The following is a 24755-nucleotide window of genomic DNA, read 5'->3' on the forward strand; positions in this document are numbered from 1 at the left end:
CAAAAAATGTCATGGTCACTGTTTGGTAGTCTGTGGCCCCTCTGATCCACTATAGCTTTCTGAATCCATGCTCAGCAAATAGATGAGTTGCACTGAAAACTGCAACATTGGCAGCAGGCATTGGTCAACAGAAAAAGCCTAATTCTTATCCACAAGAATGCCCTACTGCACATTGTGCAACCAACACTTAAAAAGTTGAATGAATTGGGCTACGAAGGCCACAAAGCTTTGCCTCTTGACTTGACCTCTTGCCAGTCGACTACCACTTCTTCAAGCATCTCAATAACTTTTTGCAGGGAAAATGCTTCCACAACTAGCATGAGGCAGAAAATGTTTTCCAAGAGTACTTGAATTCCAAAGCACAAATTTTTACGCTGCAAGAATAAACAAACTTATTTCTTGTTGACAAAGATGTGTTGATTGTAATGGTTCCTATTTTGATTAATAAAGATGTTTGAGCCTAGTTATAATGATTTAAAGGGCTTCCCTGGTAGCTCAGATGGTAAAGAATCTACCTGCAATGCAGGAGACCCAGATTTGATCCCTGGGTGGGGAAGACCCCCTGGAGGAGGGCATGCTAACTATGCCAGTATTCTTGCCTGGAAAACCCCATGGACAGAGGAGCCTGGTGGGCTAAAGTCCATGGGGTCACAGAGTCAGACACAACTGAGTGACTAACACTTTCACTTCCAACTTCCTTAATGATTTAAAATTCACAGTCTGAAACCAGAATTACTTTTGCACCAATCTAATATTCTCCATAAGTGCGTGGGCCTGGAAGAATTGAAGAGCAAAACCCTGGGCTTCTATAGCCAGGATGATGTTTGACAGTAACTCACAAAGTAGTTCTGTGCTCTAAGGAAGACTTTTTAACAGTTTATTCAACTCCAAATTTATAGTGTTTTTTAAAGCTATACAGTCAGGTTACATTTACAGTCCATCACCAGAGTTAATAGAAATAAAATTAATTGTAACTACAGTATGGTTAATGGAGTAACAGTACATAAAATGTAAACTTCGCTGATTCTCTGATTGGCATAAAAGCCTAGACGCAAGAAAGTAGTCTTTATAACATAGCAGAGTTAAACACCAGTAATCAACACAACTAAAATCATAGATTACACAAGATTCAGATTTTCATCTTAACAAAATTTCCTTTAACTGTACCGTCAAAGATTTTATCTGTCCTCTAGAGACACACTGTCCCGTACAGTAGCCACTAACCACACGTGGCTATTAAGTACTTGAAGGTGATGTCCCAGGAGTGTAAAAACCCCAGTGGATTTTGAAACAGTACTTTGAATGAAAGAATATAAAATGTTTATTGAAAAGTTTTTATGTTGTATACACACTTAAATTATTAAAATTAATTTCACCTGTTCCTTTGACTTTTAAAAATGTGGCTACTAGAAAATTTAAAGGTACATCCACAGCTCACATTTGTGGCTGACTTTATATTTTTATTGGACAGCATTTCTCTTGATGTTGAAGGACTATAACTGCATAACTATAGTAGACTTTTATCTGCGTAGATTTCTGTTCTCTGTCATAGTTCATTAGTCATTAGTTCATAGTGTATAAGGTAAGTTCAATACTTCTCAACACATATTTCTGTTTTATTCACACCTTACTACTGTTAGGCAGTCTTTTCCCTCTTAAGAACCCTTTCCCACTGGCCTAGTTGGCAAATTCTTACCTTTTAATAGCCAGTTAAAGCATTCTTTTCTCTGTAAAATTTTTTCTGAACTCCCTTACTCCACACTTGTACCCAAACTAGAAATACAGATTGTCCTCTGGATTGTGAAAGTTGTTGTTGTTCAGTCGCTAAGTCGTATCTGACTCTTTGTGACCCCATGGACTGAAGCATGCCTAGCTCCTCTGTCCTTCACTATCTCCCAGAGTTTGCTCAGATTCATGTCCATTGAGTCAGTGATGCCATCCAACCATCTCATCCTCTGCCACTGCCTTCTCCTTGTCAGGGTCTTTTCCAATGAGTTGGTTCTTTGCATTAGGTGGCCAAAATTTTGGAGCTTCAGCTTCATCATCAGTTCTTCCAATGAATAGGGCTGATTTCCTTTAGGATTGATTGGTTTGTCTCCTTGCAGTCCAAGGGACTCTCAAGAGTCTTCTCCAGCACCACAGTTCAAAAGCATCAGTTCTTCGGCACTCAGCCTTCATGGTCCAACTCTCACATCTGTATATGACTACTGAAATGACCATAGCTTTGCCTATACAAACCTTTTCTATACTGTGAAAGTATCTTGCCCAATATCTACTGGATGCCTACCATTTGCAGAACACAGGGATAGGTGGGGACATATCCAGACATGAACCAAAAGGCATGGACCCTATGCCTGTAGTGATTGCATCTAGAATGGGATACAGATAAGTAAATACCCAGTCACCAACTGAAGTGAAAAATGCTATCACAGACAGATTCAGGGAGCACATCATAAGCATGCCTCTCCCAGACAACTTCTTTGTGGCAGATAAAAACACTGAGCCTGAACTATATGTATCTGATCCCATAGGAACCCTGAATTTAAAAATTAGTTGTGTGGTAAGTATAAAAGCTCAAGAGCATCTTTTTCACATCATAATTGGTTAAAATGAGTTGCCTGCAAAATACAAATTCCAGAATAGGCATTCTTCTATTACATATATGTCCCAGTATCCTTACAATGACTCTCTTAGTCAGGAAATTTAGGTATTGATTTTTTTGAAAAACAAAGTACAACAAAATAGCCCCAACACAATTAGAATGATTAAAAATGAATTCCACAAAAGGTGTGCAATTTACTTAACATTAATGAGGTATCAAAAAGAGTTCAGGCTTTCAGTGATTGAATTTCTGTGGGTTTGAGAAGATAGATGAAGAATTAAGTGAGGAGCTCTGTTAAGTTATCTAACATTTTGCAGTAGACTTTTTAACAAGAATGTTAAAAAGGGCAGGACCTGTATTTGGCTTGTTGGATTAACTGTGTAATCTTATTTACTAGGACGTTGTTTATCTACCAACCACAATGATGTAAAACCCAGTTAAGAAGCAAAAAGAATGATTTTTAAAGCATCATTCGAGTAATCCAAATATCTGTCACAAGGTCGATGCACTAAAGTTCACCTGCCTTTCTCCTTGGTGAGCACATCAGTTCCTTATATGGGACCTATTTTGTTTTACTTTAGACTGAATGGTGACAAATGAGGCTATCTGGAATCTCGGTCTGCGCCAGACTAGCAGTTGCCAATCAGAAGAGGAGGATAATGTTAGAGACAGGCACTCCGGCAAGAGAGAGAAAAGACAGCAGATTGTTAGGGAAGGGGGAGAGAGAGCAACTACAAAAGACAGAGATGATCACTGGGTCATAGTATCCTGGAGTCCTTCAGGGTGAGGACTGATGGCTTCTATTCACCCTGGGAGCATCCCTAACTCCTAAGAAGGAGCTTGATAGAGAACAGGAACTTGATGTAGTTGTTAAATTCATTATAACCTACTATCAAAATTAACTCTGAATTTTCAAGAAAAAGCCAAAAAAATGGCTTAAGAAAATAGAAACATTTATAATACGTTTCAGAAAATCTTTGTACAACAGTTAAAAACAGTTTTAAAGAAAATTAGTTTGATTCCTTAAAGGGCCACACTCCAATAATGCTGCCTATCACTTAATTGAAACAGTTGGCTCTGAATCAATCCTGGATAAACGTCGTCCTGCAGAACAGTGGACTTTACTAAGCTGCCTTGAACAGATTTCAAATGGTGGTAGATACAAATAATAAGCTCTCATTTGAGGTTGAAATATATAAGATGGCAACAGACCACACAGTTGAAATCTCTAGGGTGATGTAAAATAATTGTTCTAAAATGCACTATCACCATGAAGCAAAATCTTCCTGCCATGTGCCCAGCACTGTGCTAGGTGCTGTATTATTAAGCATTCATCTGAAAAATCGCTTTCCCTTTTAAGACTGTGAAGGTGTTCCCAAATCCTCATTCATATTTTTAAAGGTTAAATGACATTTTACACGCACAACACAACCATTACATAACAGGCATAGAATACTGTTTTATGACTTGGATAGTTCTTCTTCTTCTTTTTTTTTTTTAAGTGCACTAGCAACTTTCTTTTCAAATGCTGTCGAATCCTTAAGGATCTGAAAACCTACACACAGGAATGGAGTGTCTTATCCACTCACTTGTTTTGTGTAATAAGTGTTTAAACACAGGCATGCCATTTCGGAGTTTACAGTGAGGCTAAGCTGTACTTCAGCGTTTTTGCAGCAAGCAAAAACAATTTCTGCAACGGTCCTCATTTCCCCTGGCAATTTTTTTTTTTTTTCTTTTTCATGGCGAGTTACTAAATGCTAGATGCTAGAGTCAAAAAGAAACCTGACATCTGGGGAGGTGTTGCGGGGGTGTTAATAGTTCTAGTTTGATGTTTGGGGAGAGCCTTGAGGATAAGATTTTAAAACAGCAAATACAGGGAGAAGGGGGAAATGATGGTTTCGGATGACTCTCTCCTCCCTCCACTTTCTCTCTTCACCAATCCGTATCTCCCCCAATTTAGAGGCGGGTTCAGGGAGATCAGGCTGCAGGAAACCAGGAGGCTCTCCGGGGCTGCCGCCCTGGCCTCGTGATGTAATTGTTATTTCTTACTCGGAGCCTGAACCGGCGGAGAGCTGCCCGAGAAGTGGCAGCTGGGTGTCTTCTGCCTTGTCTTGGAGGGTCAGGTTCGGTCAGAGGACGATGTCGATTCGCGGAATGACTCCGCTGGAGACTTCGCAGTGACAAAGCAGCAGAAGATAAACCCTGCTCCCGTCCGAGGAGCTGAACCCGGCGCTCCTCAGGTCTCCTTCCCAGTTTTCTTCTCGGACTCACTCCCCGATTATCCCTGGGTGCCTTCTACATGCTGGGCGCGGGATCAGAGGGACCCGCAGTTAGCGCCCACCCCCACTCCACCCCCCCGACTAAAGCAAGACACAGATTACAAGGTGGTGGAAGTTGGGGGGTGGGCGAGAGGGAGCCCAGGAGACACGGGTCGTGGGGTGAAGTGGGAGGAGAAGGAAGCCTAAGACGTCGGCACCCAGGAAGGGACCAGGGGCGTCCCGACCCCCAGGCTGAGCCCCCTTCGCGGGCCTTTGGCCTGGGTCACGAGATTGGTCCCCACCCCCCCGCCCCGGGAGCCCCAGGAGGAGCTGTCCCGGCGCCTCCGGCGGCGGTGGGGGCTGCTGGACAGAGCCGGGAGCCGCGGGGAAGGGCTCGGGGCGCCTGGAGCACCCACCTCTCCCGGCCGCCGTGGTCTTCCCACCGCCTCGGGGCCCCCGCAGCCCCGGACCGGCCGGCCGGAGGGCGGGCGAGGAGGAAAACCAGCCAACCGAGGGGCCCCGCAGTTCCCGCGAGCCTCCGGGACCCGAGCGCGTGCCTGCCGCCCCGGTGACAATGGGAGAGAAGGGGAAAAAAGGGTTAAGAAACTTGGCTGAAGAGCTGAATGGCGTGGAGCGGCGAGGGGAGGGACTGGGCCGCGGCCGCCTCGGCGGCGGAGGGAGGAGCGCGGCTGCGGGCGGGCGGCGAGCGAGGCGCTCAAAGTCAGCCTCGCAGACATTGCAGCAGAGCCCCGAACTCGGGAGGCGGCGGCGGCGGCGGAGGAGGAGGCGGCGGCGGCGGCCGAGGCGGAGGGACTACCCGGCCCCGCGCTCGCCCGCGCGCCCGCCCGTGGCCTCGCGTCGGCCGCTGCGCCCGGCAGCGCTGCCGATCGGAGGGAAGAGCTCGCCGGGGCGCTGAGGGAGGACGGGGCAGCGGGGCGCCTTCGCGGAGTGAGCCGGCCGGAGCCCCGGCGCTCGGAGCCGCGGCGGCCTCTGGTGAGTGGCGGCCGCGGCCAGGGGGCTCGGACGAGCGGCCGTCGCCGCCGGAAACGGCCGGGAGCGCGGCCCGCGGCGGCTTTGGCGTTGGCGGGCAGGGCCTCGGGGGGCGTCGGGGCGGCGGAGGGCCCGCGCTGCGGGGCGGCGGGAGCGGACGCGGACGGCGGGGTGGGCTCGGCGGAGGGGGACGGCTTCCGGGCAAATCCCGCCTCTTCTGCCGGCTCCGAACCTCCCCGGGAACTCCGGGGGCCCGGGCAGCGGGGCCGGTAAGTTGTGGAGTTGGCCCGGGGGCTCACCGGCGCGTTCTTGGCGGTCCTGGGCCGGGGGGGGGGGAAGGCGGCCGCCGTGTGGACCGGGACCCGGGTCGGGGGGCCGGGTCGCGCCCCCGCTCGGCTGTCCCCCTCGGCCCGGAGCCCCGGGCGCTTCTCGTCGCGCCGTTCTCAGTCCTGCTGCCCCAGGCGTCCTGGGCGGCGCCGGGCGCAGCTCCCCGCCTCTCGCCCGGGTGCCTCCCTGCTCTGAGCTGGCCGGATCCCGGGCTGGGGAAAGTGGGTAGGCAAGGGGACCGCGCTCCCGGCCCCCAGCCGACCCTCGGGTCCAGCCAGGCCCGTTGGTACTTGTCCTTTCCCTCCCGAGGGCGAGGCCCCTGGGACCCGAGGCCTCAACCATCACTTTTCTCCGGAGCCAGAAAACCGGGTTCACCTCTAGAGTGAACCCCGTGCAGGTCCTGGGAGGCTTCTTTTTTCTCTCTTCCATCTGTGTGTCCTCTTCTACTACTATTGGATGTTGTCTTATGAAGGGTTTCCCGGGAAATATTCTGCAAACCGTCACAACCCTTCCAAAGTAGTTTTCCAAATTTTAATCAAGAGTTGCTGTTCCGTCTGGAGGAACAAAGGAATCAACTATGTCTTAGAGGCGAGCAAGCTCGGAGTCTGTGACACATGTTGATCTCTGAAGTATTGCAGGAGTTTTTACCTTCTATCTCGTTATTGAATTGAGTTTTGAAGATAATAGAAGAAAAACAATATAAGTACTTTTGTGTTTAAAAAAAAAATTAATAGGGCGTTTTTATGTTAGAAAAGAAGTAAGACGTTCTTAGCCACAGGGACTTTTGACTCAGTTGGTGGAACTGAGTTAGTTTGTCTCCGGTAATATAAATGATTAAATGTGAGATTGTGCGGGGAGGGGGGGGCGGGGTGGGGGGGGGGGGGGAACTGTTCTTAGAGGAAGAGAGTCCATCCAGAGGGTGAAAGTAAAAAATGGTTGTGGAGTTATAGATGATGGTTGTTTTTTACGTTTGGTGAGGGAGTGATTTGTGAAGCAGAGGGCTTTGGTAATTCATTCTTTAAAGTTATGAATTGCATTGAACCTGCTTATTAGTGAATCATGACTTTAGCAAGTGGGTGGCATCTTCCCGGTGTGATTCTTCAATGGTTAATCACTAGTTTGCCACCTTTGTTTTTGAAGAGACACTGAAATAAGTGGACTTTTTAAACAAATGGTGCTTCATCTGCCTGGCACCAAAGTGTGGGCTGCTGCCTGGAGTATGTTGAAATGTTTTCAGCTTTGAAGTAAGTTGCTCTGGTTTTGCCCAGCGGTTTGGTAATGTGGTTTGGGTTTAACTGGTTTCAGAGAGTAGTGGCTTCATCACCAGTGCTAACTTTTCTCTGCTTGAAATTAGTTCCTAAAGACAAGATTCCAGCAGTGGAACAGCCATTATCCTGCGGGCTGCAGGATTGTTACTTTAGTCTGTTTCCTACACTCTGGTGGGGAAAGACCTCTTTCCACACTTACCCCTTGAAAGTGCCCTAGGAGCATGAGTAAAATACTTAACGAAAAACAAACAAAAAGGAGGACTCCTCATTGTTGGTTTTACTCCAGTGCGCTCTCTACAGTGCCTTTGAGGTAGTTGAAAACCAGGTTTAATGCTTGGACCCACTTCCTGTGTGGGTCTCCAAACTTTTACTAATTGTCCACCCTAAAATTGTGCAAGTTTGCAGTAAAAAGACATCTGTAAAGGAGGCTGAAGGCTCCTCTGACTCGTGCAGTTTAAGAGCAAAACATCATGATAAAAAATAACCTATACCACCACCTAGAGTCTGTTTGTTAGTTTATTGCTCCTGAAGTTTGCTTAAATGGACATGCCTCTTGTGGTTCTGATACAGCCGAAGAATTATTAAGAAATGCTAACTTTAAAAAGGCAATCCAAGAGAATGATTGTTTGCATGATAAATAGCAGGTGCCAGTTTAAATTATGCATGCTACCTTTACAATAGAAAATGATGACATACCAAGTGAAGTGGGCTATTCGCCAAAAGATATTAATTCAAAAGACTTTAAGAAATTTTGTGTCTGTGCCTTAGGTAGCTCTGATTGCTTAAAGGCTCTCTGCATTGTTACCAGAGATTCAAGACATCTTACAATTTAATACCATTAGGACTTTTTTGAGGTCCAAGTGAAACAAAAGCAGTGATCAAATAAAAATATAAGGGAGCATCACAACTCCAGAAATTCTAGAAACTTTAAAGGTAAGAGAGAAGGTAGGCTATAGTGAAGTTGCAGTTTGAAGATGTGAAAAGTAAGCATCACTGTGAAATAAAGTGGCAATCTGTCCTGCTGGCAGTTTTTACATAGTAAAACAATCTGTTAAATGGGAGGATGGGAGACCTTAAGAAGATAGCTCTGTTGCCATGTGGTTTAGCACATTGTCCAGGGAGGAAGTAACATTCCTTCTTTAAACTGTGTAACCCGAGAGAAAGATGGCCTCCAAGATCTTTAATTAAATACCAGTTGAACAGGGAGAACTAGAGCACTGTATTAATTCTGTCAAACATCACTATTTTAGAACATCGAGGACAACTAAAAATGAATTAACTCATATCTGAAAGCAGAGTTTTATGGAAAGTGACAGATGAGGCAAAATATGTCAGTCTAATGGCGCAAATAGGGAGATAAGGAGATGTGTCATTCTCGGCTCCCTAAAAAGATGAGAAGGAGGAAGGTTATTATTAATTGTACAGATTCCATTGCAAACCGATACTGGAAGATGGCACCGAAGTAGGTTTAAATCAGAGTGGCTTAGGATATATGATGTTAAAGGGATTAGGTTTTAAAACTTGACAATTGTTAAGAAACTTAAAAGGTCATTTTTAAGTGTCCTGAAAGAGCAATGATAGCTTTGTGAATAAGGTTTAAAAAATAACTCTGCCCCACATAAGTTTGAAACAGCTCATTTTTATCAAGAAAAAATTATTCTCTTTAAATTGTGATAAGTTGAGTTTTGCTTTTCAAACTTTAGATTTCCAGATACAGTCAGGTTTTAAAGTATAGGTGGAAGTTTTCCAGTTGGTCTTCACCCCACCTTCCTCTCTGCTTACTGCTTTCCTGCTCTCTTATCTCCTTCTTTAAAATGAGTAGCTTCGACATCTGTGGGTGTTTTCTCCCTTTAACTTTGCCTTCATTTGTAGCTTCGCTTCTTGGCTGTGTTGGCATGAAGGTTCTTTACACTTGTGCTCTTTCCAGATACCCCTTCACATGGCTGATGCACAGTGAGGGTGGGTTCTGTTTTGGTTTGGTTTCATAGTGGTTTAGCGTTCCATGGGTACAGACTGGGGAGAAAAGCATTTTGCTGTTCTAACAAAGCCCTTTGTATCCGTCTTCCAACTAGAGAAATATTTTTATGAAAAGCAACTTTTGATTACTATGGAAAAGTCAGAGAGATGCTCTGAACAGAATGGGGGGGGTGTGGTGCTTGGAGGCACTTTCAAGATCATGAGTTTGATTTGGCGAATTGTTCAAGATGCATTTCCTTAAGTGGCAGTTTTGTGAGGGGACTGACAGAGGGGAAAATGAGCAAACTCATTCTGTAATATTTAGATTGACACAATAATCAGGATTGACACAATATTACTCCAGGAGGGTCACTAAGACTTGAGAAGGTAAAAATCGAGAGTGTCAGATGATGAAGCGGGCCAGTGGCATGGAACTGAGGGTTATATCCAGAGGTTGGAATGAAAAAAAAAAAAAAGTAAATGGAGGAGAGAGATTTTGTTTCTGTATCCTGTTTTGCATCTGGTACTGAAGCAGGGACATGAATTGCTGATGGTAATGAAGTCCCTTTTATGAGGGCAGCAATATTATATAAATAGTGGTGGTTTGAGAGGGAGAAATGGCAAGTTCCCCACTTGTGCCTGTGTGCACTGTTTTTGAATGTCTCTTAAATATATCTATAAAGTAGAAGGTCAAAATTGGATACCAGCATAGAAACAGGACTTAGAGAGTAATAGTTTATTTTGAAGGAAATGAATTAAAAATAGACCATCTTTTCTTTATTCTTTTGCGAGATGGTGTTTTCCAGGGGTCTTATTAAACATGGAAAACAGAGTGCTGAGGTTTGGGTGGTATAACTGGGGAATTCTTTCATGAGATTGCTGATAAGGATAAGTTCATGTAAATAGCCCCAGAAAGAATGCTTTATTTAAGCACATTATCTGGTGATTCAAGGGTAGGGGGACAGTTGGGACCAAAGAGACCTCTGAAACCTTATCAGGGTTTTCTGCGAACTGTAATATAGATGTCCATCTGTTGTTTTTTTATTCCTTGAAATGTAATGTTCAAATTGAATTTTTAGAGTTCTAAAAAGTAGAGTTTGTTTAGAAGAGACGTTCCCTTTTATTTTGCTACAGATAGGAATAATTTTAATTTTTCATGATAAATATAGGTTACTGAGATAAGTGTGTGTGTCTGTTAGTTGCTCAGTCATGTCCGATTATTTGCAACTCCATGGTCTGTAGCCCACCAGGCTCCTCTGTCCATGGGATTCTCCAGGCAGGAATACTGCAGTGGGTTGGGTGGTGGGGGAGGGGGGCGGTATCTTCCCTACCCAGGGATTAAAACCCAGTCTCCTGCATTTCAGGTGGATTCTTTACCATCTGAGCCACCGGGGAAGCAGGATGATATACTAATTGTTGTCACTGTTATATTACATACTCTGTACTTTGAACCTTAAAATTCCAATTGATCCCTACACAATCTTGCAAATATTACAAACAATTATTTTAAAAAAGTGATGTTTTAGGGTATTATTATGCCTGAAACATGTAATTTTTCTTAAATTCATAAAACATTGAGAACAAGAATGAGGAAAAGGTAAATATGCTACATTTTATCACTGTGTTAGAATTTTGTTAAAATTACTCTTGAACCATGCTAGGGATAACATTTAGCCTAGAGCTCTAAGAGTAATGAGGAATGGATTTGAAGGATTCAGAAGACTGATATCTCAGAAATGTAGAAAAAATTACTCTTTGAAGTTATGGGAAAAAGTACCCCACTGTGTTTACTTAGTATTGCTAAGATTTTTTTTTTTAAGCTAAACCAGATTTTAAGATAAATTGTTATTGAAGATAATGTGTGGATAATTACTTCTTAAAGAAATTTTATTTACATGTTTTTTTATCAAAATAAATTCAAGAAGAACTCCAGAATATGTTGAAACTTTTCCTAGGAAGATGCTTGTGACATCCATGCATGCATGCATGCATCCAGCCAGCCAGCCAGCCAGCCTCTTTCCTGCTCTCCCTCCCAACCTTCATCCTTCCCTCCCTCCCTCCCTTTCTTCCTTTCATTCTTTCCTTCCCCTTTGGATAAATAGCACTGGGGTTAAAAAAAAGCATTTTGTTAAGAAACTTGGAAATGAACTTGCTTCTCTGACAGTCAAGAGCTGCGTTTGAAATTCAAAGCTAGCATCCATCACTCTCCCCAATTTTTTTTAACTTGGTACACCTCAAAGAGTAAAAGCTCTAAAAAGCTTTAGACCCATCTTGCCTCTTTAGCTTGGTGTCCTTCAGCAAAAATACTTTTAAGGATGGAAGGAAGAGACCCTTATTTGCCTTAAATTCCGGGTCACTGTGTGACTAAGCCTAGAGTTTCAAGAAATACTCAACTAGAAGCCTGCTGGGAATTTGAGTCATCAGCGTAGGATACCACTGGGACCGGGACAGCTGTGACTGACCTGATGCTGGTGTTTATTCAGACCTTTTGTGAAAAGGAGGCTCTCACCCTTGGACCTGCAATTAAGAAAGTCATTTTTCAGTCACCTGTTAAATGATAGACAGGGCTACTCCTTGTTTTCAAATCTGTACTTTGCTAATAGATTGAGGGTAGCTCAGGAACCTAACAAGTGTGGGACCTGTGTTTTTTGTAGTCGGCTATGATGATTTTACTTTTAGCTTCTTTACCAGCTATGTGAGGGTACTAGGTAAAAGCACCTAGTTTTCTCTTTACAAAAGAGAGAAGCTAAATCACATAGTGGCTAAGATAACTTCTGGTAGTCGTGTACTTGTAATTGTTGAATTTTCTGTACTGAACATAATATGGGAACATGTTACCTATGTTACTGTGTTAAAAAAAAGTAAGACAGTTTAGCATTACAATAGTAACAGAGGAAACTATGTTTCTATACCATCTTAGAATAAGAATATTATTATAACTGTGATGATTTAATGACAATGTGGATAAGAGAGCCTGACATGTAACAGGACACAAGCAAAGTTTGAGAATTAGAAATTTCAAAAGAGACTGCTGTCTTGAGGAATTTTTCTAGATATTGAAAGATATGAAATATTTAAGAGATTATGTCTTTTTCTTTTAAAGCACACATTTTAAAGAATTTTTGTTTTTGATTCCCGAATTTATAGTAATCTCCAATAGAGTGGTAGATTTTTACCCTGGAAAAGAAATTAAGGAAAGGAAGGAGAACAGAAGAAGGTGGAGAACAGCAAGAAAAAGTGCTTGAAAGCACAGGAAACACTACCAAACGGGATATAAGAAATATCCTCAAAATGAAATTAATCACACTTGCAGTTTTTCGCCAAAGGGAGTATTTGCACAATGGGTCACGTAGGCTCAGGTTTGACTTTTGAAAAACATATTTTGAAAAAGCATCTCTGTTTTATTATTCCACACATACTTTCTAGCTTAAGTTGTGCTACTGAATCAATGTGTGATAACTGATGAAAGGGAAGTCCTTTATCTCTCTGGGCAACATCTGTAGATTCTGTAGAACAGGGAGGTTAGATTTCATTTCGAAATTCTGAAACCCTGACTATCAATATATGTTGTTGACAGGAAACAGTAAAGGTTTCAAGGTTGTAGCTTTGAAAGTAGAGATGATTGAGTCCAAACTTGAAATATAAAAAGTTATTTAGTTACTTGTCTGTTGCCTTTTCCTTTTTTATTGAGAGGAGGAGGGGTAGGGAAAGAAGAGGCTTGGGGGCACTTGCTTTTATGCTAGGCATAGGGCTGGCTGTTGTAGTGTTCTCCTGTGACATATAAGCATCATTTTCTCTATGTTGGGCTTCCCTGGTGGCTTAGACAGTAAATAATATACAATGAGGGAGACTTGGGTTCAATCCCTGGGTTGGGAAAATCTGGAGAAGAGAACTGCTACCCACTGCAGTATTCTGGCCTGGAGAATTCCACGGACAGAAGAGCCTGGCAGGCTATAATCCATGGGGTCTCTTAGATGGTAAAGAATCTGCGTGCAATTCAGGGGACCCAAGTTTGATCCCTGGGTCAGGAAGATCCTCTGGAAAAGGGAATGGCTACCCACTCCAGTATTCTTGCCTGCAGAATTCTATGGACAGAGGAGCCTGACAGGCTACAATCCGTGGGATCACAAAGAGTAGGATATGACTGAGTGCCTAATACTTCTCTATTTTACAGATAAGAGACCTAGTCTGAGAGAGGCCTGAGTGACTTGCCTGAGGTCATACAACTAATTTGATTGATAATAATTCGCTTTTCTATGAGAATATGACATCTTTTGAAGAGAAAACCAGTTTCTACCTGATTTTTAGAAAATCATTAAAAAAAAAAAAACAAAAAACCGTGCTCCCAGCTCAATAGCCACGGGACTCAGGTAGCCTGGCTTCTCAAAGAGCAGCCCCACGGGGAAGGCACCCTGCTTCCAACAGGTGTTTCTGCCACTGTTGGCTGTGAATTGTCACCTGACGTCCTGCTTCTGCACTTGCAGGAGGGGATGGAGTCACCAAGAGCAGTTATGCAGACTCTTGAGCTCTGGTGAAATGGACCACAGTGTTCTTTGAGGCAGAGAAAGCTACTATGTTTCTTGATATAATTCATTAAAAGAGCTTGGCATGGTCTTAATCTAGGTATTCCCAAGGCTAATTATGTTTGTGCACTTCAAGGGGCCATTGCAGCAGATTCAGAGCCTTAGCTTTTCCTGGTTGAAAAGTTAAATCTCTTGGCTATTACGGCTCTTAACATGATTTTTATTTTTATTGTCCTGTGTTTACCCCCAATAATTATAAGTACTGTGCTATGCTAATGAACTAGTCTCTGTAATACAAAAAGGAAACTGACAGTGCGTTTGTGAATTTATCAAGAGGATGCAGAAATCGAGAGACGGGGAGTATGTGGCTACATTTGGGAAGTAGACCATGGTCAGGAAAGAAATTTTTGAGTTAGGGAGATTTGCAGCACATCATGTATTTTTAAGTACACATGAGGCATGTTCTTTTATTGTTGGAACCGTAAGAAATGGAGTTATAAACCTCTCCACCTCTTTTTACTTGCCTCATTTAAAATATATGGAATTTTGAACCCAAAAGAATCAAGCTGAGTGGTTCCTTATACACTAAAAGGCAGTCAAATTGAAACGATATTGAATATATAAGATTGAGTAGTAAGGTTCATATACATACTTTTTAGTGTGTTTTGGATTTTGAATTGCCGAGTAAATGTTGGATAAACGTAAGTGTTAGTATAAAAGCTGCAAAAGAATGTTTGACTATGATTTTTTATTAAGAGAGTATTGTTTCTGGCCAAATAAGTGAGAAACTGTGTAAGCAAACAATCTGAGTATAAGAAAATCTTTCCTGAGTTCATATATGTATATAAATTCAGACACACTTAAAAAAAAAATAATTGAAATAGACTAAATCTACATGAGGTCAGAGTTTGAAGATGAACAGTTTTATTCACTGCCTGTTTTTCCCCCCTGAATGTTTGGTGTTACTGAGGCAAAACTCAAAGCAATACATTGTTCACTCTGCTAGTAAAATGTTACTCTCACCTGTCCTTGGAGAAGGCAATGGCACCCCACTCCAGTACTCTTGCCTGGAAAATCCCATGGACGGAAGAGCCTGGTAGGCTGCAGTCCATGGGGTTGCTAAGAGTCGGACACGACTGAGCGACTTCACTTTCACTTTTCACTTTCCTGCATTGGAGGAGGAAATGGCAACCCACTCCAGTGTTCTTGCCTGGAGAATCCCAGGGGCGGGGGAGCCTGGTGGGCTACCGTCTCTGGGGTCGCACAGAGTCGGACGTGACTGAAGTGACTTAGCAGCACCTGTCCTGGTAATCCTCAACTGAGCTGAATCAGTGTTATATTCTCTTATTTTTTTTGCTTTTGCTTGGGCTTTCAGGAGCTGAAGTACTTTCATAGGAGCCTTAGCTATCAGGTTGGAAAGGAATTTGACAGAAACTGTGAAATTTCTGAGTGTAAATGTACTTGTTCTAGGAATACTTTGTCCTACTTGCTCATTATCAAACAAGTCGGTGTTTAGAGGCATCTTGCTTAACAGAAAAGCACATAGGCTAGGTAGTTGGTGTAGACTGTAAATCAAATAGTGATCAGTGCTACTGCTTAGCCTTACACACCTTTTCCTTTTCTCTTGATCTTCCTCCTTTCTCTATTTTTGTTTCCTTTTTTCCCCCATTTTCCCTTTTGTTTTCTTCATTTCTCACTTAAATCTTTTTCTTTCTTTTTTTTTAATTGCTAGGAGTATCCATGTGATACAGTAGGGTAAATGCTTATTCATTTTCCAACATTTTTGTCGTTGTTAATTTAAAACTTCCAAAACATTTTTTTGTCTGTATCTTACACAGGAGGATACTGAGCACCTAAGAATAATCCCAGGGACGGGAAATCAAGTTTTGATTTATTTCACTCTTTTTTGTTTGTTTTTGCTAAGGTAACCTCAGAAATACAGAGTTTTGTACCAGGTGTTAAGGAATAGTTAATAACCTCTGATGATGGATCCAGCAATATACTAAGTCTAAGCTGACCCCAAGGGAGGACCTGTGATAATCAGGACTGGATCTTAAGAAGTGGAGTGAGCAGGGTCAATTGCATCATCCTTGTTTTTTCTTCTCATGCTGTTAAAATATGGTCTTCAGGACAGTCTTATGATTCATTTGATATTCTAGAACTTGGAATATATTTTCTAGGGTGAGAGTTTAAAAAAGAGAAGCTTTACAGTACAGGTGCACATCTGTTCATGCGGCAACCTTGTTTCTACATATTACATGTATTTTTGAATTATATTTAAAGTTCAGTAGGGCACTGACAAACCTAGACAGCATATTTAAAAGAAGAGACATTACTTTGCCTACAAAGGTCTGTACAGTCAAAGCTATGGTTTTTCCAGTAGTCATGTACAGATGTGAGAGCTGGACAATAAAAAAGACTTGTGCCTTCAAACTGTGGTGCTGGAGAAGACTCTTGAGACTCTCTTGGACTGCAAAGAGATCAAACCAGTCAATCCTAAAGAAAATCAACCCTGAATATTCATTGAGAAGGACTGATGCTAAAGCTGAAGCTCCAATACTTTGGCCACCAGATGGAAGAGCCAACTCAGTGGAAAAGACCCTGATGCTGGGAAAGGTTGAGGGCATGAGGAGAAGGGGATGTCAGAGAATGAGATGGCATCAGTGACTCAATGAACATGAGTTTGAGCAAGCTCCAGGGGATGGGGAAGGACAGGGAAGCCTGGTATGCTGCAGTCTATGGGGTTGCAAAGAGTCGGACATGACTGAGCAACTGAATAACGATAAGGGGAATTTTATTTGTAGATGAATAGAGTCAGGTATGGAGAAGGCAATGGCACCCCACTCCAGTACTCTTGCCTGGAGAATCCCAGGGACGGGAGCCTGGTGGGCTGCTGTCTATGGGGTTGCACACAGTCGGACATGACTGAAGTGACTTAGCAGCAGCAGCAGCAGCAGCAGCAGCAGCAGAGTCAGGTAACTGTAGTTAACTAGTGTGATCACAACACTCACAGGCCAGCTCTGCTTACTACCAAAGAGTAATAATCTAAAACCACTAGTGAAGGTGGTTGGGTCTGTTGGTTCTATTGGGAACATAGTGCAAAGATTATGGGCCCCACTCCTGTATTCTCCTGAGGAGAGGTACCAGATCAGAGATGACACCGTGTAGACCAGGGGTGACCAATGCCCTGAACCAGCTGCACCAAGATCCACCTCTAGAAAGAGAGCAGAAGAGAAGAAGCGTAATTGTAGCCTTTGATGTGGGCCACAGATTGACCACATTTCTGACCTTGGTGAAGCAAATTGGAATGGAATACTCTTACTCATGGGACAGAAGACAAGAGAGTGTAGGTGCTCATCGTGGTCTCCACACCTCTAAAATGATCAGATTTGTCTCTCACAGTTCCTTGAACCCCTGATTATAATAGTCCCACCTTTGTTGAATGTCTGTCCTCCTCAGTAGACTGTCAGTTTCATGAATAGGAGCTTATCCATCAATGCATTATCCATGCTGTAGGTGCCTGTTACATAGAAGGTTGCTAAAAAACATTCGTTTTACTGTACCAGTCTCCACTATTGGTGACATCTGGCTTTTGGGGGCTTCGGAATGGAGCCTTTATGCGTTAATACATAACAGCTGCTAATTATTATGAATAACTTATGCATAATAACTGCTGTTGTACCGTTTTTTTTCTTTAGTCTATTTAAGTTAGAACTTCTAAAAGGAATAATATTTCTTCTTTAAAATGTATCATCTTCTTTCCAGACATATTTATTATGAAGGAAACCATGAAACTGCTGGTGACATTATAATTACTTGGCACTTGAAATTGTTTTGTATACTAAGTTTCTTAAAAAATACACAATTTATAATATATTAGAATGCATGTTCAACAAAATCTTTGGGGGCAACATTTACTTTTTTTAAAGACAGAAAAAGAAAATATTTCTAGAGCCTCATGGGCAGTTTTCTTGACCTCACCTGCAGTAGTCATCAAGATCTACCAGCTCAGCACATTTAATTGCATTGAATTTGACTTCCTGGGATACTATAGGCATCTTACAATCTCATATCTAGTATTAATTTTGGCATTCAGTCATCTTGAAAGTTAAGAGGTATCAAGAAGGACTTGTTCAAAACCTTGTAAATCATAGAACTTAAGTAGTTTATGAAGCTCTTTTGTTTTTAAAAATTAGGATTTGCTTTTCATTAGAGGTGAATTTTCTGTTATAACATTATCGTATTCAACTAGATTATCAATGCTAAGGTAGAAAATAAAATTATTGTAGCATGGAGGTCACAATTTCTAGACTAGCAATTTTCAAATACTAAAGAAAATGTGTAGGTTATCTGGTATACACATATCCAGCACGGAGATTTAACAAATGCTCTTAAAATGACTTTAATCCAGTTTCTTGCCTGTGAAGACAAAAAATGTGTACTAAACTTTATGCATAATTAGAAGTAGATGTCTTTTGTAAGCAGAGAAGATATCTGTCAGGACTTGCATAGTTTTCTATTCCTAAGCTTATAAGTCATAGTGAAGAAGATATACAGGCTAATAGACCACTGTCCAAAGCAAGAGAGTAGAGAAATTAGCCCATTTACTGTTAATGTGGTGTATTCTACTTTGTGTTTTTATCAGTGCCCAACTGCTTTTCATTGTTCCTTAGTGTCAATCAGTGTGTTGTAGGGCGCGTGAATACTGTGCACTAGTGTAACTTTCCCACTGTTGAATTCCTCAGTGTCTGAGACCCAAACTTAATTTCTGTGTTATGAACTGACTCTTGTAATTAAGGCATAATGTCTCATTTAAATTAATATTAAGGATAACAAGATCCTATTCAGTGTCCTGGGATAAACCATAATGGAAAAGAATATAAAAAAGAATGCATATATATATATATATATATATATAATATTAGCATTAATATCTTTTGCAGTAAAAAAGGTGAATGTGACTCTGAATCATTAGCTTGCTGCTAGTCGGCTCGGTGTTTGTTTTCCGTTTGCTATGCTCGTTTACCTGCATATATTACGTTTTATACATCCTTGTGTATTTTCTTTCTGATGATGCCATTTTTATTTTTGGGCACTTGAATAGCAGTCCATTTACATACAGGTGTAAAAAGGATATTTTTAAAGATAATCAGCTTTTTCCAATGGGGATAAGTAGCCAGTTGTAGTTGCTTTCTGTAGCTTAAGTCTTTTGCTTGATTCAATACTTAAATGAAGCATCAGTAAAGCAAAAAAAAACTTTGTTTTCGTACCTATTGCCTTGGGAGTGTTGCAGAATTTAGCAGTTCCCTCAGATGACCATTGTTCCTTTTAAAAAGAAGAAAAGAAATAGTGAGTGGATAGAAGTTATGGTGTGGAAAAGAAAGATTATCTCAAAACTGATGTCAATATGCTCATTGAGTTTGCTTTAAGCTTATTTGTGTAGTGAATTTTAGTGGGTGGTAACAAGTGGTAATGCGTTAAAAATATTAGTATCCTTAACATGCTCCAGAGTGGTTTGGCTATAAATCAGAGACATGGAGAATAGAGGATCAGCGTTAAAGATTAGATAAGTTTCAGTGTGGTTCAGCTGAAGCTGTGAAATAGGTGAGTCATTTATTGTTTTCTGGTCTCAGTTTATAAAATAAGGGGGTTGGACCAACATGATGATTTGGTTCTTCTTGACTCTGTCAGAATCAGTATCACTTCAAAAATGAGGTTTTACTGTCACATGCATTGAGTAGCAGGGTGCATAGAACTAAGGGCTGTGAGGATGTTCCTTATGGTTTTTGAGCGTGGCATTTAATATTTTACAGCAAAGTTTTTAGTTTAACATAATTGAACTTGTACTAGATAGGGTTAATAGGCTAGAACAAAAGGTCGAAGCATAAGGCATTAGGCTTAATTAAGGGAGAGCAGGAGTGGCAGGAGTGTGTGACAGTTAAATGGGTTTCCCACAGACTAATGTCGGTTACAGTGCAACCATGCCTCAACTTAAGTGGGTTATTTTGTGCAAAGGGCAGCAGTGATTAGCAGTTTGACATGCCAGACACTTCTGGCCAATCCCATCTGTTTTAGAGGTTAAAAAAGCACACCTTTATGAGCTGATGGACTGATTTGTGTGCCCGTCTGGTAAAGATTAGAAGTCCAAGGCCAGTGCAGTAAACGTCAGTTATAGAATATTGTACTTTCTTCGTTGGCTCATTGTTTTAACCGTCAACTGTTTTATAATGGGGGAATAACTGCTGTTTATGGCGTTGAATGCAAGATGGGTGGGGGAACGAACAGGTGAGAGAGGAAGAAAACTATGTCCAAGACAGAATTGTCAATTAACATGTTCTGGAGCAAGTGTTTCAAATGGAGATGTGGACTACTCTACATACTTTTCATCTTATGGAGGGTTTCTGGTCTGTTCCTTACCGTTTTTGAGTTACAGTGTCCTTTTTTAGAGTTCTCTAAGTAACCTATCAGTGCAGGATATAATTTTATACTCAGAATTGATGTTTCTTTTTTTAGGTATCTCTTTTTTGGACAAGATGGATCATTTACCTCCATACCATATATGTATGTGTATATATATATGTATATATATATATATATATATATATATATATATATATATATATATCTGGTTGTATTTCTTTACTTATATAAAGTGTAGTATTTTGTTCACTGACCAAGGGAGAGGTAAGGGAAAAGAAGAGAGAAATGAAAGGGAAACTGTGAGGCTGGTACATGCTGTTAACATGAAGTGTGTCCCAACCTAGGCTTGGACGTTTTCCTTCAGTTTTGAGAACTATAAGAGAGCTGCCTTTAAAAGTTCATTTTCAGTTCAAGGTTGTAGCTCATATGAAGACATACAAAGGCTAAAATGTGGTGATAAAAATTGGTTTTAATATAGTCTAATATCCAAGGAAAGGAAAACCTAATTTTATATGTATGAAATAGAACTTTAGATAGATATTATGATCATAATTAGTGAGCTTTAAGAACATGAAGCATTCGGTCTTTTGGATGGGCAGAGGGAAGTGTTTGATAAATAACAAAATGTTGTCCTATTTATCAGAAATTATCATAAGCCTGAGATTTGAAATTAAAAATGTGACCAAGAGCACTGGAAATAATATTTGAAGATGGGGTTGGCCCCAGTATTTTATCCTTATTGAAATATATGAACCATGAATTGTTTGTTACAGATTGTGTGTGTGTGTGTGTGTGTGTGTGTGTGTGTTAGATCACTTCAGTCATGTCCTACTCTGTGCGACTGTATGGACTGTAGCCCACCAGGCTCCTCTGTCCATGGGATTCTCCAGGCAAGGATACTGGAATGGGTTGCCATGCCCACGTTAAATCCTGAATTATTTTAGAATTAAAATATCTAAAGAAGATATGGTCACTGAAAGTTATATGTGAATCATAATAGTAACTAGTATATTTTAAAATACATGTATGCATTTATTTTTGCTACTAAACTATTCCAAAGTGAACTGGTTTAACTTATAGAGAGAAGTTGAGATATGTTATTTATCATTTTAAAAGGACAAAGTGACAGCAAGGTGTTGGAGTTTGTTTAGGAATATAGTACTTAAAAATGTTTTCATCTTTATGTTCTTTGTGGAGTAACATCAGTTGAAATGATTGGGATCTAATATAGATTTACATGGAAAGAGTCCTGCCCTTTTAGGTAGGGAGAAAAGGTGAAGGGGCATACATTTTATATTATTGCTTCTTCTGGTTTTTTTTTTTTTTTTTTTTTGGCTTAATCGTTTTTAAATTACAGAGGTTTGGCTTGAGTAGTATAAAAGTGCTTTGGTATAATAGTATTAATACATTAAATGTAAGAGATTTATCTAATTTAATGGACAGTAGCTTCTAAAATGAATCTCCTGGTGATGATATATTAAACCTAAAACAAATATTTGAGGTTCTATATTTGTATTAATAGTACATTTTAAAGGTCTCTAGATCCTAACCTTTTAGTTTCCTTCTGTTTTCTCCAGTAAATTCAAGTGCCAATAACATCTAGTTTGTGTTACAATTTTACTAAAGACATATTTTGTAGGATTAACTTGTTTTTGTCTGTTATGATATTAAATGATAAAGTTTTGAAGAATACACATTGTCCCTTGTAATTTCTGGTAGTCAGTTTCTATCAGCCAGTTTTATTTCTTTACTTTCACTAATGTGGTATTATTGGCTTTGAGATATGTAAAAAGTCTGCTCCTCTAAGCAAATTAGTTGAATATACGCTTGGGTTGTGAAAAATGAAAGCAGAAATGCTTAATATACTTAGCGTTCTGTGTTTGCAGTTCTTGTCCTAAAAATTGTTACAGCTTTATAACCTGACTTTTAGTTGTTAGACATTTTTTTAAAACATTGGAAATAGTAATAGCCCTGTTGCATGTTTTGATCTTTAGTGTTGATAAGGCATAGAATTGTCCTTTGCCTCTGTTCAGGGAGATGGCCTTTAATAAGAGAGCCATAATATCAGATGGATTTAGCAAATACATGTTCTTATTATATTTTGTATGTGTACTTATAAGATCAGTGTGTACAATTATGTATGATACATTTCAGATAGAGATGTTAGAGATGGCTGCACCTGTTGACTGCATTAAGCATTGGGTCGCTCCTAAGGAGGCAGGGAGAAGGCCTCCCCACTGTCTAAGTGCATCACTCCTCCTTGGTAAATGGCGTACATTTTGCTTTTTTGTATTCTGTGACCTTGCAGTCAGTGACTTCAGCCCAGAATAGTTTCAAAGTCATGTAAATGAATGCAATTAAGGTATTGCTTATCATCTTACATAGTTCAGATGGAACTTTATTGGATAGAGAGGTTTGTTTGCTGTATGAGGAAGGTCAAAGTAAGGTTAAATTTTATTACATAAAATGATTTGGTAATGTTTTTATTTAGCTGCTGAAAAAGTAGTGTCCTAATAGGAAATGATAATGCTCTTTTTTGTTTTTAGTCATTAGGCAGTCTCTTCAGGGTTTTTTGTTATTGTTGTTGTTTCTTTTTTTTTCTCTCTATTTTAAGGTAATAAGTACTTGTCTCCTAATAAAATTTGGGGAACATATTGCCTTTAGTTATGATTCGAGGTATTTTTGAGTTACACATTAGGTGACATTCCTTGCTGCTGATGGAGGGTAGCTTAGGAGCTGCTGATCTTAGGAGTGTGCTAAAAGAGTGTGCTAAGAGAGTTTGTGTTAATGTTTGTTACCATGCCAGTTGGTGCAGAGTCCCAATTCACTAGGGCAGAAAAGAGCCCTGCCACCCAGTTGGCTGAGTGTTAGTAGGGATTGGGAGAGTATTGACTTAGATGCCAGGAGAGTGTTGCTAAGGCGAACTGAGAAAAGGGAGAAGGAGAGCGTTTGAGAATGGGAATTGAGTATGTGTATGTATGAAGCATGAAATTTTTTAAAAAGCTGAGTGTTCTCCACTGTGGTTGGCTCATGTAACTACCTGCTTTTGTTGGCTGATCCTATTTTTACTTTAGCATGATGTATTAGTTGATCAAGTCTCTGAGATTCATTGACTCATAAAGCAGACTTTACTCAGCATCAGCTCTGTGCCTTGCACCTTACTAGGTACTGGGGGATACAGAGATGAATGAAAGACTCACAGTCACAGGGGAGTAACAGGAAGCAGGATGCAAAGTGACCCAGAGGCAAGGTGGTTAGAGAGCCTGCTTCCCTAGGATATCACAGAAGCATCACTCAAAGAAATGTGCATGGTTTTAAGGAGACTGAAGGGCACTAATGAAATAATGATGAAAATGCTTTATTTGGGGAGTTTAAGGTTTAGGTTTATTTCTTTATTTGTAAACTAAGCTATAATCCTTGAGAACCAGTAATTGACTGTGGGATTATTGTTGTTGTTGTTCAGTTACTCGGTTGTGTCCAACTCTTTTGCAACCCCATGGACTGTAGCTTGCCCAGGACTCAAACCCTCATGTTCTGCATGGCAGGCAGATTCTGTACTGCCAAGACAACAGGGAAGCCCAGGGGTAGAAATTGAGAATTGTAGAAAATGTGAACCTGACATATATACAGTGGCTAGTGTGAGTGGAGTGAGGAGTCTTGGCGAATGCCCCATACTTGTCTTATCATTAACTGGGCTCACTGTCCATTGGCCTGTCGGTCAATATACAGTTTTCTCAGCCACCGCAGTGTTAAACGGGGGCTATCGGTCTTGCTAGCCTAGAACTTTTTCATACACTCTTTTGTTCTTATAAGTATAAACTGTTCCCCATGTTGATGTCATTCTATATCTAGGATGATTCTGATTCCAAGTTTAGTATTTTTTGTTTCTAATGGTCTGGGCGGGGGGATGGGGGGGTGGAAATGAGGTATTTCAACTCTTGTGTTAACTACCAAGTAATTCTAATACTTTTCTCCCAGAATCTTTGATCATAATTCCCCTTGGTCATTGACATTTACTTCTTATATATAGTTGAGAATTGATGGAAGAGTCTTTACACAGTGTATAGACAGATAAATAGTATGTTTTGATGTAAATAATTTTGTAATGCATATTTTTTTAATCAGATGTGATCAATAACCATGCCCAAGGAAAACGTCTATAATTAAGAATATTTTTTACTTGCAATACATCTTTTTTTGGGGGGGGGGTCATTTTTTCAGATTTTTTTTCAGTCAGTAGTTAAGATTTAATTGTAAAAGATACTGTTGAAATTCTTTGAGATAAGATGAACTTGAAGTAACATTTCTTTTTATTAATTTTCAGAGAGTGCTTGGATTGTGAGCGATTTAAGAACTCTGTTCTCAGGACCCATTACTTTAATACTGGGGAGAAACACATCCAGAAGGTATG

At 40.8% G+C, this 24755-nt stretch overlaps 1 protein-coding gene and 1 long non-coding RNA gene across 11 annotated transcripts in view; one reads left to right on the forward strand and one right to left on the reverse strand.

Moving 5' to 3' along the window:
• Window positions 1–1297: 1297 nt before the first annotated feature.
• On the reverse strand, window positions 1298–5367 carry LOC139182224 (uncharacterized). The gene is made up of 2 exons (XR_011565862.1): window positions 5277–5367; window positions 1298–4904 (listed from the first exon to the last, which is right to left on the reverse strand). It is a non-coding gene; the product is annotated as an uncharacterized lncRNA (long non-coding RNA).
• Window positions 5368–5483: 116 nt separating this feature from the next.
• The window catches only part of LOC139176037 (mothers against decapentaplegic homolog 7-like), a 211195-nt gene continuing 191923 nt past the window's right edge, over window positions 5484–24755 (forward strand). For all 10 annotated transcript variants that reach the window (XR_011565857.1, XR_011565858.1, XR_011565861.1 and 7 more), the window contains exons 1-2: window positions 5484–5853; window positions 24669–24750. Coding sequence is in view for 5 of the 10 variants with exons in the window: in XM_019963123.2 (XP_019818682.2) it covers window positions 5484–5853; window positions 24669–24750 (452 nt within the window). In the remaining 5 variants the exon portion in view is untranslated. The remainder of the gene's footprint in view (window positions 5854–24668; window positions 24751–24755) is intronic.

The sequence above is a fragment of the Bos indicus genome, chromosome 1 (genome assembly GCF_029378745.1).
Source record: "Bos indicus isolate NIAB-ARS_2022 breed Sahiwal x Tharparkar chromosome 1, NIAB-ARS_B.indTharparkar_mat_pri_1.0, whole genome shotgun sequence".
NCBI classification, from domain to species: domain Eukaryota; kingdom Metazoa; phylum Chordata; class Mammalia; order Artiodactyla; family Bovidae; genus Bos; species Bos indicus.